General features: G+C 32.9%; 1 protein-coding gene and 1 non-coding gene across 5 annotated transcripts in view; one reads left to right on the top strand and one right to left on the bottom strand.

Annotated features, from left to right (window-relative positions):
* Window positions 1-12568, top strand: part of PTBP2 (polypyrimidine tract binding protein 2) — an 80898-nt gene that overhangs the window by 45831 nt on the left and 22499 nt on the right. For all 4 annotated transcript variants that reach the window (XM_057540617.1, XM_057540595.1, XM_057540600.1 and 1 more), the window contains exons 6-8: window positions 1215-1379; window positions 1471-1581; window positions 9640-9835. In XM_057540617.1, coding sequence (XP_057396600.1) covers window positions 1215-1379; window positions 1471-1581; window positions 9640-9835 — 472 coding nt within the window. The remainder of the gene's footprint in view (window positions 1-1214; window positions 1380-1470; window positions 1582-9639; window positions 9836-12568) is intronic.
* LOC114236235 (U6 spliceosomal RNA) lies at window positions 64-165 on the bottom strand. The gene has a single exon (XR_003622224.1). It is a non-coding gene; the product is annotated as a U6 spliceosomal RNA (small nuclear RNA).

The following is a 12568-nucleotide window of genomic DNA, read 5'->3' on the forward strand; positions in this document are numbered from 1 at the left end:
GGTGATGTGATATATTTATATTTTGCAAAATGATTACCACCACCACATTAGTTAATAGGTCCAGAAAAAATGTGACACTTCATGATTTTGAGGTCATATTTGCATAGGGCCATGCTAATCTCTGTGTTGTTCCAATTTTAGTACATGTGCTGCTGAAGGGAACACTGATCATTCCTTATTAAGTGTTCTCATTCTTTTGTGTCCACCTTCCTTTTCATTCATCACTGTGCTCTGTTTATATTCCTGTTATCTGCCAATACAACTTTTTCAAACTATAAAGCAGTGTAGAGGTATTTGTCATTATTATATCTAACAGTTATTTGCCTTTATATAGGTTTTCTGACCCCAGATAAGGTAGAAAGAAATTATTCCTTATCAGTGAATCTGTCAGTAATAATAGGAAAGGCATAATAGTAATAAAGGCAGTCTTTTTGGAGCATTTAACATGTGATTTAGTTGACAGATTTTCTAAAAATACTGTATTTTTTCAGTTCCATATATATATTTTTTCTCATTTTAAAATCTCAGAAATCACGATGTGTCTTATAATAGTTGATCTGTCATGGTTTAATTATCAATATCTTACTAGTCCTATGTAAAATAATAGTGTATTAGATACCATAACATGTATGGAAAATATTCTTCATATTTTATTTTGAAGTATTCCTGAAAATTTTATAGCTTTGTAGTATGGTATACATCAATTTCTGTTCTAAAAATTTTGGTTTCAGAAGTTATGCTAGTATGAAAAAAAGACTTAATTTGTAACTGAATATTCTTCTCAGATTTATTGGAAATAATAAGGTTTATGGGAGTTCTTTTGGATAATCTAGTAATCCCCTTGTTAAGGTTTACTATGTGCCTTTTTTATGGAATGAATAATGTTAAAGTTTCATTGTTCTCTAGAAGTTTCTGTTTAAAACATTTTCTGAATCTGTCAGACTACATCTTGTTGTTTTGAGAATAAATTACACTGACTGTCTTTCTTGTTCCACATTGGTCCCAAACCCTAGATAATTGTTTTGAAGTAAATACTAGTATAATACTTGAATTATAATCCCTGGCTCATGGCAGGTGCTCAAAAGTATTTATTGAGTATTAAATTTTATTTAATCTATATGTGTTCTAGAAAAGAATTTAATATTGTAACGTGTAGCAAAGTATAGGTGAAAATACCAGGAATGTTTCTAAAGTGCTTATCTTTCATTTTTTAGCGTGCTCAAGCGGTTCTTCAAGCTGTGACAGCTGTCCAGACAGCAAATACTCCTCTTAGTGGCACCACAGTTAGTGAGAGTGCAGTGACTCCAGCCCAGAGTCCAGTGCTGAGAATAATTATTGACAATATGTATTACCCTGTAACACTTGATGTTCTTCACCAAGTAAGTTTAGTTTAATTTGCATGTTTATCTATAAAATTGAGAAATAATAATACAGTAGATAAAATTTGTTTTGATTTTAATGTTTTAACAGATATTTTCTAAGTTTGGTGCTGTATTGAAGATAATCACATTTACAAAAAATAACCAGTTTCAAGCTCTTCTCCAGTATGGCGATCCAGTAAATGCTCAGCAAGCAAAACTAGTAAGTCTAGCTTTTTTTTGAGAGAGTGGGAGATTTTGTGTTTGTAATTTTCAGTGGCAGATAATGTATATGTATATACACATATATATGTGTAGCTAATGTTATTAATACTGACATAACTTAGCAATACCATATAGCATTTTAGATGGCACACATTATTGTCATTAAGATAGTATTAGAAAAGCTTAGTATTTATGATTAAAAAAATGTTTATTTTTAACATTACTCATATTTGTAGTTATCTGTAATATAGGCTTATATTTTGCATTTTTGTTTGATTTAGGTCCAGAAGTTTTGTGCTCTTGAGGATATAGCAGGATTGTATTGTGCATGCATACCTGTATAAGATTTTACATTTTCCAGTGGGAGTTTCAAAGTAATTAATTTAGCTATAAGATAGTTTGGCTGAAATACATCAATAGACGTGTGGCTCAATGCTATGATAGGCTCTCAGTCTATTTTCAGTATTCTTTTTAAGTATTTTTTTAAAAGATAGGTTTTTTGAATAAGTTCTTAGTCTCCCTTTTATTCACATTACTTACCTTTTTGTTGTTGTTGTTGTTGTTATTTTATATGGATGGTAAGAAACTGTTCAAAGCAGTAAAATCTACCCCTGTCATAGCTACCACTGAAAACTGCATACCATATCTTTGTTTCTAAATGCCTAATCTTCTGTTTGTGTATCTTATTTAAATCTACCTTTGTCTGTCTCTTTAACTTCTTGTGCTGTAGTATCTCATTTTTATTCCATTATTAAAACATTAAATATTTATTATTAAACCATTAAATCAACTGTCTCTACTTATATTTGTCTTACCTTTTTTCTCCCTTTCACACTTTTACTTTCAGACTAATTATGGTCTATTACTTCAATACTTCCTCCAGATCAAGATAGCTTGTATGGAACCAGGCCATTTTTAATTATTGTTTCATTGCATTTCATCCTTAGAATCTCATTTGGGGAGCAAAAATAGCTTCAGGTAGCAGAAAGGCTTTACTAGTAATAATAGCATAATTGAAATGGTTTACCAAGTGCTGTTATCTCATTTTTTTCTGACTACTCCGTGTTATAAACAGAACAGGAATTTTTCCTGTGTTACAAGGGGATGCTAAGATTTAAAGAAGTAAATTACTTATAATGTACACTATCTGTAAAGTTGACATTTTTTTAGTCTACTTTTCTCCAGTGTGTTGCTACTCACTGGTTCCCAATTGCATGATCTAATCATATTATGTTTCCCTTTTCAGCAATTAGAGTTCTTTAAAAAAATAATTGTCTTTCCTAACATGCCCCAGCCCTCCAACTTTGGAGCTATTTTATATTTAAAGAGTTACCAAAATCATTGTGGTATGAGGTTTGATGAATAGCAGACAATCTAGAAGCCATGTTCTCGATGGCACTTTTCACAGCTTCAAACAAATTTAAATATAGTGTGCATTTTTCTTAATATGGAATATTTTCTTTGTCATTCCCTTCTGATCCAGAGGAGGAGTATTTGGTAAAGGACCAGTGAAATGGAATTTGATTCAGAATTAATACTGCATTTGGGCTCTACAACTCAATGGGGAAAGTAGTTTATATATATCTTTCAGTATTTGATAGGTTTTCATTTAACCAGTCTTCTGTGTACAGAAAATAAGCATTACACTTGGTGTTTGTGAATGTTTATATACACTCAGTTCTTCTCTGCAAAGATCTACAATTGTAATTCTAAGAAAGTAGGTAATAATTAAGCTTTTATTCTGGTATCTGAACTCAACTATATTTCACTTATTGGAGAAGGAAAAAGGAGTTTGTTTCCTAAACTTGCTTGTCCCAATTTCTTTTAATCCAGATTCCTTGTTTAAACATATACTTTTGATGACTCCAGTCATTTTTCTTGATGCCTTTATCTGGACTGTGGACTGTACCTAGAGAATATCACATAATCTAACCAATTGATACCAGTTTAAATTCTTCAGCATCAACTACAAATAGGCCCTCTGCTTGCAAAATCTTACCACATTTCTTCAGTCTGTTCTCCCATTTTCCACAATGACTATATCAGATTGAAATTTCTCTTTCCACCAAGTCTCTCTTCACTCTTTCTTACAACCTTGCCTGCTGCTTCTCAGAAAAAATAGAAACTATCAGATGGAAACTCCATCAGTATTTCTCACAAAATCTACTTATACCCACACATATCTGTCTCTTCTAAATAAAAGGCATAGGTATTTCTAAGACCAGTAAACACCAGATACCATCCTCTTCTGCCTGTTAAGAGCCTTTGCATTTTCATCCCCTCTTTCTCTTGTATTTTTCTCTTTGTTGGTTACTTCTCACCAGTGTTTCAAGTGTGCTTAAGTGTTCTCTCATTTTTTAAATGAATTTACCCTTAATTCTGTATTCCATATATCTGTCCATCTAACACCTTGTCTCTCTTCCCTTTTTTCATTTATAACTAGACTTCTTAAATAAGCTGTCTTTATTTGCTGTTAATACTTATTATCCTCTTCTTATTTCTCTACTTAGAGTAATTTGGTTTCAGCCCCTATTTATCCATATTTTTCTCCCTCGTGTCACCAATGATCACTAGAGTAGCTAAATCTCCACAGCATTATTCAGTCCTTATCTTAACTAACCTTAGGTAACATTTGACATTGAACCTTTCTTTCCCTTTCTTAAAATCCTCTTTTCTCGTCTCTGACACTTCTCACCTATATATATCCCACCTCTCTGTCCCTTCCTTGTTATATCCCTCCCCTTCCACCACGGGGACTTCAGCTGTTACACACAGCTCAGTTACACCTTTGTGATTCTGACAGTACTCATATCACTTTTTCTAGCTCAGACCTCTTCTAAGAGACCCAGATTAGGAACCCATGGACCATGGGGCACCTTCAAACTTAGCGTGTTCAATTAACTCCTGTCACCACCACCCCCCACCACCAAAAATACGAAAGCCTGTATTTTCTATGTCAATAAAGGTCAAGGTACTATGAATCTAAGAAACAAGCCAGAAAACATTGAATCTTCCTTTATTCCTCTTCCTTTCAGCTTAATACCAAATAGTACTGATTCTAGATCCTAAATTTCTGTTGAATCTATCCTTTTGTCTCCAACTCTCTTGCCATCACCATAGTCTAAGCTAGTGTCATTCGAAGTGTTGGTCTTTGATGCTACAAGGAGCTTGTGCCAAAATACAAATTAGCATACTTTTAGCTATAGTTTGTTTAGTGTCAGTGTTGATAATAAATTCGGACACAAGCTTCTCTTCATGCAGAGTGACTTGGGTTGCTAGTCCATGAACCACAGTTTGAGTAGCACTGATCTAAGCCATCATCTCTTAAATCTGTGCTTCATTGGCCTTCTGACAAAACTCACCACTTTGAGTTTTAAGAATGATCTCAAAGTCATTTCTTCCTTTCTCAGTGCCCTTCAGTGACTGATTTTTGTCCTTAATATAAAATTCTCCTTCTTTAACATAGCTTATAAAACTAAATCTTGCCTCTCCAGTCTCATCTTCCACCTCTTTAACCATATCGGACTTCTTTAAATGCTTGCATATGCTATATATTCTCTGATCTCTGGGCTTACAGCTTGCTGTTCTGTTTGCTGAAACTGTTCTCTCCATCTCTTTATGCCCAACTTCTACCTCTCTTTCAAGTATCAGTTTAGAAGTCTCTTCTCAGATCTTTCATAACCTTTCAACTAGATTGGATCCCTTCCTTTCTTAGTTCTCACCACTGCACACCAAACTTATAATTACTTGTTAAGTGTATTATCTGTTGGACTATAAGTTATATATGAGTGAGTATCATGTCTACTTTGTTCCCTGCTACATTTTTAGAACCTAGCATAGTGTATGGTGTATTACAGGTATTAGGGCTTTTTCAACCCGTGTCACAACTTTCCCAGCATCTGGAGTGCTGTAGATCCTTCCAACCTTTCAACCATCCATGTACATCTCGGTGTATTATAAAATGAGTTGGTTCTAAACTTTGTAATTCAGTTGCTGTATTTTTATGCTTGTTAAAACAGTAGAGATCATGTAAAATTTATAGGTAAGGAATAAGAATTTGGGAAGAGAATCTCAAGCCTGCTTCTCCACTTCTATAATGATTGTTGTTCAAATGAATGAGAGAATGACAAAATATTGCTTACGCCCTGGGAATTCATTTAGCAGGCATAGTGTACCTTTAGGTTTGGGGCAAGAGAATTATAGTATTCTTTAAAGTATGGTCCAGAGCCCATTCTTATCAGACTGTGGTCCAGATACATTCTTATCATATAGATTGCTTATACAAAATGGGACTCTGGCTATCCTGAACTAACAGTTCTAATCTTTGGGGTTGGGAGCCCACTACTCTGTTTTGTTTTGAATGCCCTGGGAATCACTGCTATGTAAAGGCAGCTTGAGTGACAGAGCCAACCAAACTTTCCATATATTAGTTATCATCTTTGGCAATTATTTTCAGTTAATTGGAATTCTTTCCCCCTAGCATTTTGCTTTATAAGAGAAGAGCAACTCGGAAAAAAACATATTAACAATGGAGTTTTATTAGTGAGGGTTGGAGGGGAAAAATGTAACCATCTCCTAAATTTGTCCTGAGGTTGGCTTTAAAAACCTCTTAAGTCAACAGAAAAGGTAATGTATATTGAGGGTTGACATTTAGGGTGGTAATCACAAGTCATTGTAACAATCATAATTGTCAAGTAAAAAGTAAATTGTTTTAAATGATCTTCACATTTATTAAAGAAAATGCCCTAATGCCTTTTTCAAAAATCTTGTTTATTGTCAAGCAGTGTATTGGGCAAAGATATCACTTACTGTGGCTTTCTAGTTTGGTTTCTATATTTTCGAGAAATAGAAGTAATCTCCTTTTCACCTGGACTTTTAAAAATTGTTTTATACAACCCTGAAATTATAACACACATGGTAGAAAATAGCTGTTTTTGTTTTTATGTTATTAGAGACAGCTTTTCAGGTGTGTTATCTATTTCTATTAGGAATGTGTACAGTTGACACTGGACAGTGACACTGTGTCTTTTGGAAATCCTTTAATATGGTCACTCTGTTTTAATATGCAAGTGGATTGTTTCTCATTAATGATTCCTTCCAGGAGAGTGTATTTCATTAGTTTCATTGGTGGCTTTTCCTGTTTTTAATCCATATGCAATGTTTTATTGTGTTGTTAATTATACATTCTGTATTTAACGTCTTTACTGAGTTTACCATGTTTTTGCCATAAATCTTATACTTCATTTGAAAATACTTTTTCCTGATTGTTTTTGTGTACTCCAAACCTTCCCTTTGCATAGACACATTTGAGAGGCCTTTCTGCAAATTAACTTGAGCTTTTACTGTCAGAAATCTTTGCTCTAGCAAGATCCCTGCAATCCCGACTGCTGAACACAGACTGACTTGTGTGCTGCCATTATTTCCTGGAATTTTGCAAACACATGAGCTTGAAGTGAGCTTGCATATATAGTTTAATTTGATTTTTCTCCTTACCTCATTTGTAGTCATCTTACCTCAGCCAGCTATTGAAAGTGCCTGGATTTCTATTCTCATGTATCCTCAGCTCTTGTTCCTCTCGTATGTTGCTATAACAGGTGATTTTAATTTACATATTGTTTCCTGATTTCTCTAGCTTTTGTATCTTAGGTATACTTGTGTATCTTCCATCTACATAAAGATATTTTTTTTTTAATTAAAGGAAGAATGTCAAAGGCTTCTAGAGGGCTTTCTAGCAGTTAGCATATTCATTGTAGGTATTTGGCAGTCAACCTCATTGAAAGAACTCAGCCCCAAAGAAACTGCTTATTGTGAAGTTAGTGATTTTGTGTCAGTACATTACTTTTTTGCATTAATTTAGATAATATGACCCAAAGCCAGGTCTTTTCTTACAAGATATCAGATTTTTTTGTATGATGTTATTGAAATAGTCACCTAAGAGTGAATTTTGCTGCTCATCTTTTGACGTTCATATATTGGGGAGAGATACAGATTCTATTACTTGGCTCAACATTTCCCCTATAGGAATGAGTAAATGAAGACCTATTTTCAATGCTTTGTTTGCCTTTACAGCAGAGTATTGAATTAATACTTATATTATTCTGGCTGAGAGAGTTGACACTTGGCTTTCATTCTCATGTGATGATAGGTACATTGCCTAATTCAAATATAATTCAAATCCTGATGTGTATGTAGTCCCTTTAAGTGAGTTTTCACCAGTAATGTATTGAAATTGGTGAACTTGGGTTGAATTGTGTTTTTAGGTTAGTTTTTAGCTTGGTAAATATATTCACATAAATCTTAACTTTTTTTGAATTTTATTTTATTTTTTTATACAGCAGGTTCTTATTATCTGTTTTATACATATTAGTGTATACATGTCAATCCCAATCTCCCAATTCATCCCACCACCCCCAACACTTTCCCCCTTGGATAAATCTTAATTTTGTATATTAAAGGAACGGGTTTTCTTTTGTTAGAGTGGGAATATTTTAATTATAAGCTTTATATACATAAGGAGCTCTAGAGGTTTACTTTTTCCGTAACAGGGCACTCTTGATTATATTTAAGTCTGTTTCAGTTACTTTCCTTCTTCAACAATGTGACAATTAAAATAGTCATACTGAGGTAATACAAAAATTCTCTTTCAAACATCAAATGTGAAAAATATATTGGTCTACTATTAATATAGTTCTGGTTTTACACACTTAATAGATCTTGGTCTGCGTGATCTATTTATGTATTGTTATCAGAAGAATTGGTTTCATTTTTGAGGTGAATTATAGAGCTAAACATGTTCTTCATTTCTGGACTGTTATTTTATACAGTAAATGTTCATTCTTCTAATGAAAAATTAACAGTGTGTTCCCCTGTTCTCTAGTTCATTCCAGGTTTCTATCCAGCTGGAGTAGCATTGGTGATTATATAGGAACAGAAAAAAACATAATCATCATAACAGCAGCACAGTCCTTTATAATTCATGATATGCTTTTACATATGTGATCTTTTATCTAATCCTCATAATCCTGCAAGGAAACATGGCAGCCATTGTCATCTCTGTTTTCCAGGTTCAGAAAGATTCTGAGATTCAGAAAGGTTAAATAACTTGTTCAAGATGACCTTTCAACTCTAGAGTTTGTACTCCTTCTATTCCAGAACTTTCCTGGGATGACGTTGAATTTGCTTATTCAGCAAGTTATTCTGATTCAGGTTGAACAACCTAGGTTAAGGAAGATAATATTGGATTGGCCAAAATGTTTGTTGGGGTTTTCCTTAATATGTTATGGAAAACCCAGACGAACTTATGGGCCAACCCAAGAGTTTTTGCTCATTTCATGGTAGTTGCTATTATGCATCATAGTGATATTTATTTGTCTTGAGGCACCTCATTTAATGTGGCATCAAACAGAAGTTACCTTATACCTATACCAATTTTTGTAAGTGTTACCATCCAGCAAAAGATATGTGTATAATAAAATTAACTTTAAAGTATTGTGCAGACTGTTATGGTACTACTTTGGCAGGACTGACTATATTTGTGACCCTTGTTAATTTTTTTAAATTAAAATATCTGCAGATTTTTTTTTTAAATATTTATTTATTTATTTGGTTGTGTGGGGTCTTAGTTGCGGCAGGCAGTCTCCTTAGTTGCGGCTCGCCAGCTCCTTAGTTGAGACATTCCAACTCTTAGTTGCGGCATGTGGGATCTAGTTCCCCGACCAGGGAATGAACCTGGGCCCCCTGCATTGGGAGCGCAGAGTCTTATCCACTGCGCCACCAGGGAAGTCCCTCTGCAGATTTTTAAAATTAAAAGTATTAGCACATATGTTTAACTGGTTGTATTTTAGATTTAGGTAACACTTTTCTATTTAAAGAAGATAGTATTTGTGGAAACCAATATATGTACAGCTGGGATAGTAAAGAACAGGGTATGGAATTTGATCCCTTTCCTGGCGGCTTTTATGTGCAGTTTTTCATTGTTGAGTTTTATTTGTCAAAGTCATACTTTTTCTAATTTTTATTTCTTAAGATTGCTGATGTATTTTGTTCACTTTTACAGGCCCTAGATGGTCAGAATATTTATAATGCTTGCTGTACCCTAAGGATTGATTTTTCCAAACTTGTGAATTTGAATGTAAAATACAACAATGATAAAAGTAGGGATTATACTCGACCTGATCTTCCATCTGGGGATGGACAACCTGCATTGGACCCAGCTATTGCTGCAGCATTTGCCAAGGAGACATCTCTCTTAGGTATGATTTTTATTGTCTATACCACTTTTCTCCCATTTTGCCAAATGGGAAAGTGCCTGTTAAACTCCAGTAAGTATAATGAATCTCCCATTTTGGAATTTAAGAAATTAGGTTTCTCCCCCCATCAGGTAAGAAAGCATATGAATGCTGTTGGAAGAAAACCCTAAATTCATAAGTATAATGAAAATTATATCAGTTATATTCTTTTTCACCACTCTCATCTTCTCTCCCAGAATAGAAGAGGAAAAGCTCTAATGAAGAAATACTGTTGAGTTCTTAATAAAATATTTACACTTTAAATTGAAGTCATGCTGTCTAGGGGCCCTTGTGCATATTCTTTAGGGCCAATCTAATTGTTTCAATTTAGCACTGCGCAGACAATGAAAAGTTAACAGATGCAACATATAATGGGAGTAGGTGTATAGATTTTTTCAAAGCATATTATACTCTCTCTTTTAAACAATTTTAACTAGAAAGAATTTTATATAAAATTTATTTTGGTATTTATCAGTATTTGCATTTTGTCTTAATCATTGTATTTCACCTCATTCTACAATGGATTTGACCCACCTAATCAAAAAACAAAACAAAACAAAAATTTGCAACTAATAGTTGACAGAGTCAAGATGAAGAAAAAATAAAGGAAAATGTTATTTTGTAAGTAAAATAAGTGATTTATAATTTAAGATGAAATTTTACAGTTTTATTTGATGTATTCAGGAAATTCTTGGTTTCTGAAGTTTGTAAGATTATCTTTAAATGAGTGTTTCTATACATATGGAACCCAAGATTGATGAGTCACAAACTAGTTCTTACAGTTTAGTTTATGTTCATCAATTAAAAAAGGAAAAGCATTAGAATGAAGTAATTTTGGGAAATATTTACTTACTGTGAATATGTAGCATGTGTTATCCATTTATAAATATGTAATATAAGTGATACATCTATGAACCAACACACACTAATGCACAAGAGGAGCATTTGATATGTGAAATTAATTCTGGTAATTTTAGACAAAACTGACCCTTTATTCTAATTGTCTAATACATCTAAGCACAAGTCATAGCAGTTTATCATGACCATAATAGATTCTTTAGGTTGACAACATTCTTTCTTGAGAGAATCTCTATCACTGTGTGGGGCTAATTTAAGGCTTTATTCCCTCAACTTGGCTTGTAAGTAGATAATATTGACTATTACATGGTGTACCATTTTTTAAAGTCAAGAGTGAGACAATAATGAGTGATACATGGCCTTTGCTTGTAATTGTTACTGTGAATTCTTACATTTTTTTTTTTTACATTTTTTTAACTGATAGAAATTATTTTATAGAAAAGACAAAAATCTACATTTATTGAAGAGCTTCTATGTCATAGGCATTCTGCAAGTCACTTAGCAGATACATTATTTAATCCTTAAAATAACCAAAGTAGAAGATGACAACAAGATTTTTTATAGTAGTTTCTAAGAAATTTAAAATATTACATGCAACTCATTAAAGAAACAAGGGTAAAATACCAAGAAACTTCAGCTAGCGTCAAACATATGACCATAATAATCACTTTCTTGGACCCTAAGAGCTATGTGTGTTTGCTCATTTGGGTGTAGTTAGATGAGTTCGTATGTGTTTTTGATTCTGGGTGGAGTCATGGTTAGAGGGAATTCATCATCATTTTCCTTGTAATCTCATGGCTTTGATGGAATTTTTTTAAAGTAATAATAATGTCTTTCTCATAAAAGATTATGAAGTTATGCCATAACTAACTTCTGTCTTATTCAGTGCTTTTATCATTTTTCAAGTGTTCTACATTTTTGCATTAAAAGAATATGAGTAAAGTTGCTTAGTTCTTAGTAAATAAATTCGTCTGGTGTCTTCTTCCAGCTCTGTCTTGAATATTTTAATATAATATGCTGGCATACCTCGTTTCATTGTGCTTCACAGATACTGTTTTGTTTTTGTTTTTTAAAAACAAATTGAAGGTTTGTGGCAACCCTGCATTGTCAGATGATGGTTAGCATTTTTTAGCAATAAAGTATTTTGTAATTAAGGTATATATACATTTTTTTTTTAGACATAATGATGTTTACACACCTAATAGACTACGGTATACTGTAAACATAGCTTTTATATGCACAGAAAAACCATAAAATTTGTGTGACTCACTTTATTGCAATACTTGCTTTATTGTGGTGGTCTGGAACCAAAGCTGCAGTATCTCCAAGGTATGTCTGTATTTTTGTTTCTGTGCTCTGCCTGATAAGAACAAGGAAAATATTTTGTAGTGAAAATATGTGAATTTACCTTCCTTTACTAAATGACTTCATCGTTTACCTGTTATAATGGTTTTACATCTTAAAACTGGGGTTTTTTATTTTAAATGTCTGCAAGTAGTTTTTGAAAGTGGGTGAGTTACAAGTTTTAAAAATCAAATAATGGAATTTATAATTTATGAGATTACTTATATTTTGATATTTTTTTCTTTCTATGTAAATACATATTTTGTACAAAATTAAAATCACACTATTTGCGGTTTTGTGTTTTATTTGAATTATTCTACTGAGAATTTTTTGGAAAAATGATAATTATAATAGCTTCATAACATTCTAGTGGATATATAATACTTTTGGAAGTATGTTGGACATTTAGTCTACTTTCATACTTTTCATTAGTATAAATGGCGCTGTGACAAACACCTGTACATACATAATTTTTTGTCTCTTATTTACTTAGAC

Source organism: Balaenoptera acutorostrata, chromosome 1 (assembly GCF_949987535.1).
Source record: "Balaenoptera acutorostrata chromosome 1, mBalAcu1.1, whole genome shotgun sequence".
Lineage (NCBI taxonomy): Eukaryota > Metazoa > Chordata > Mammalia > Artiodactyla > Balaenopteridae > Balaenoptera > Balaenoptera acutorostrata.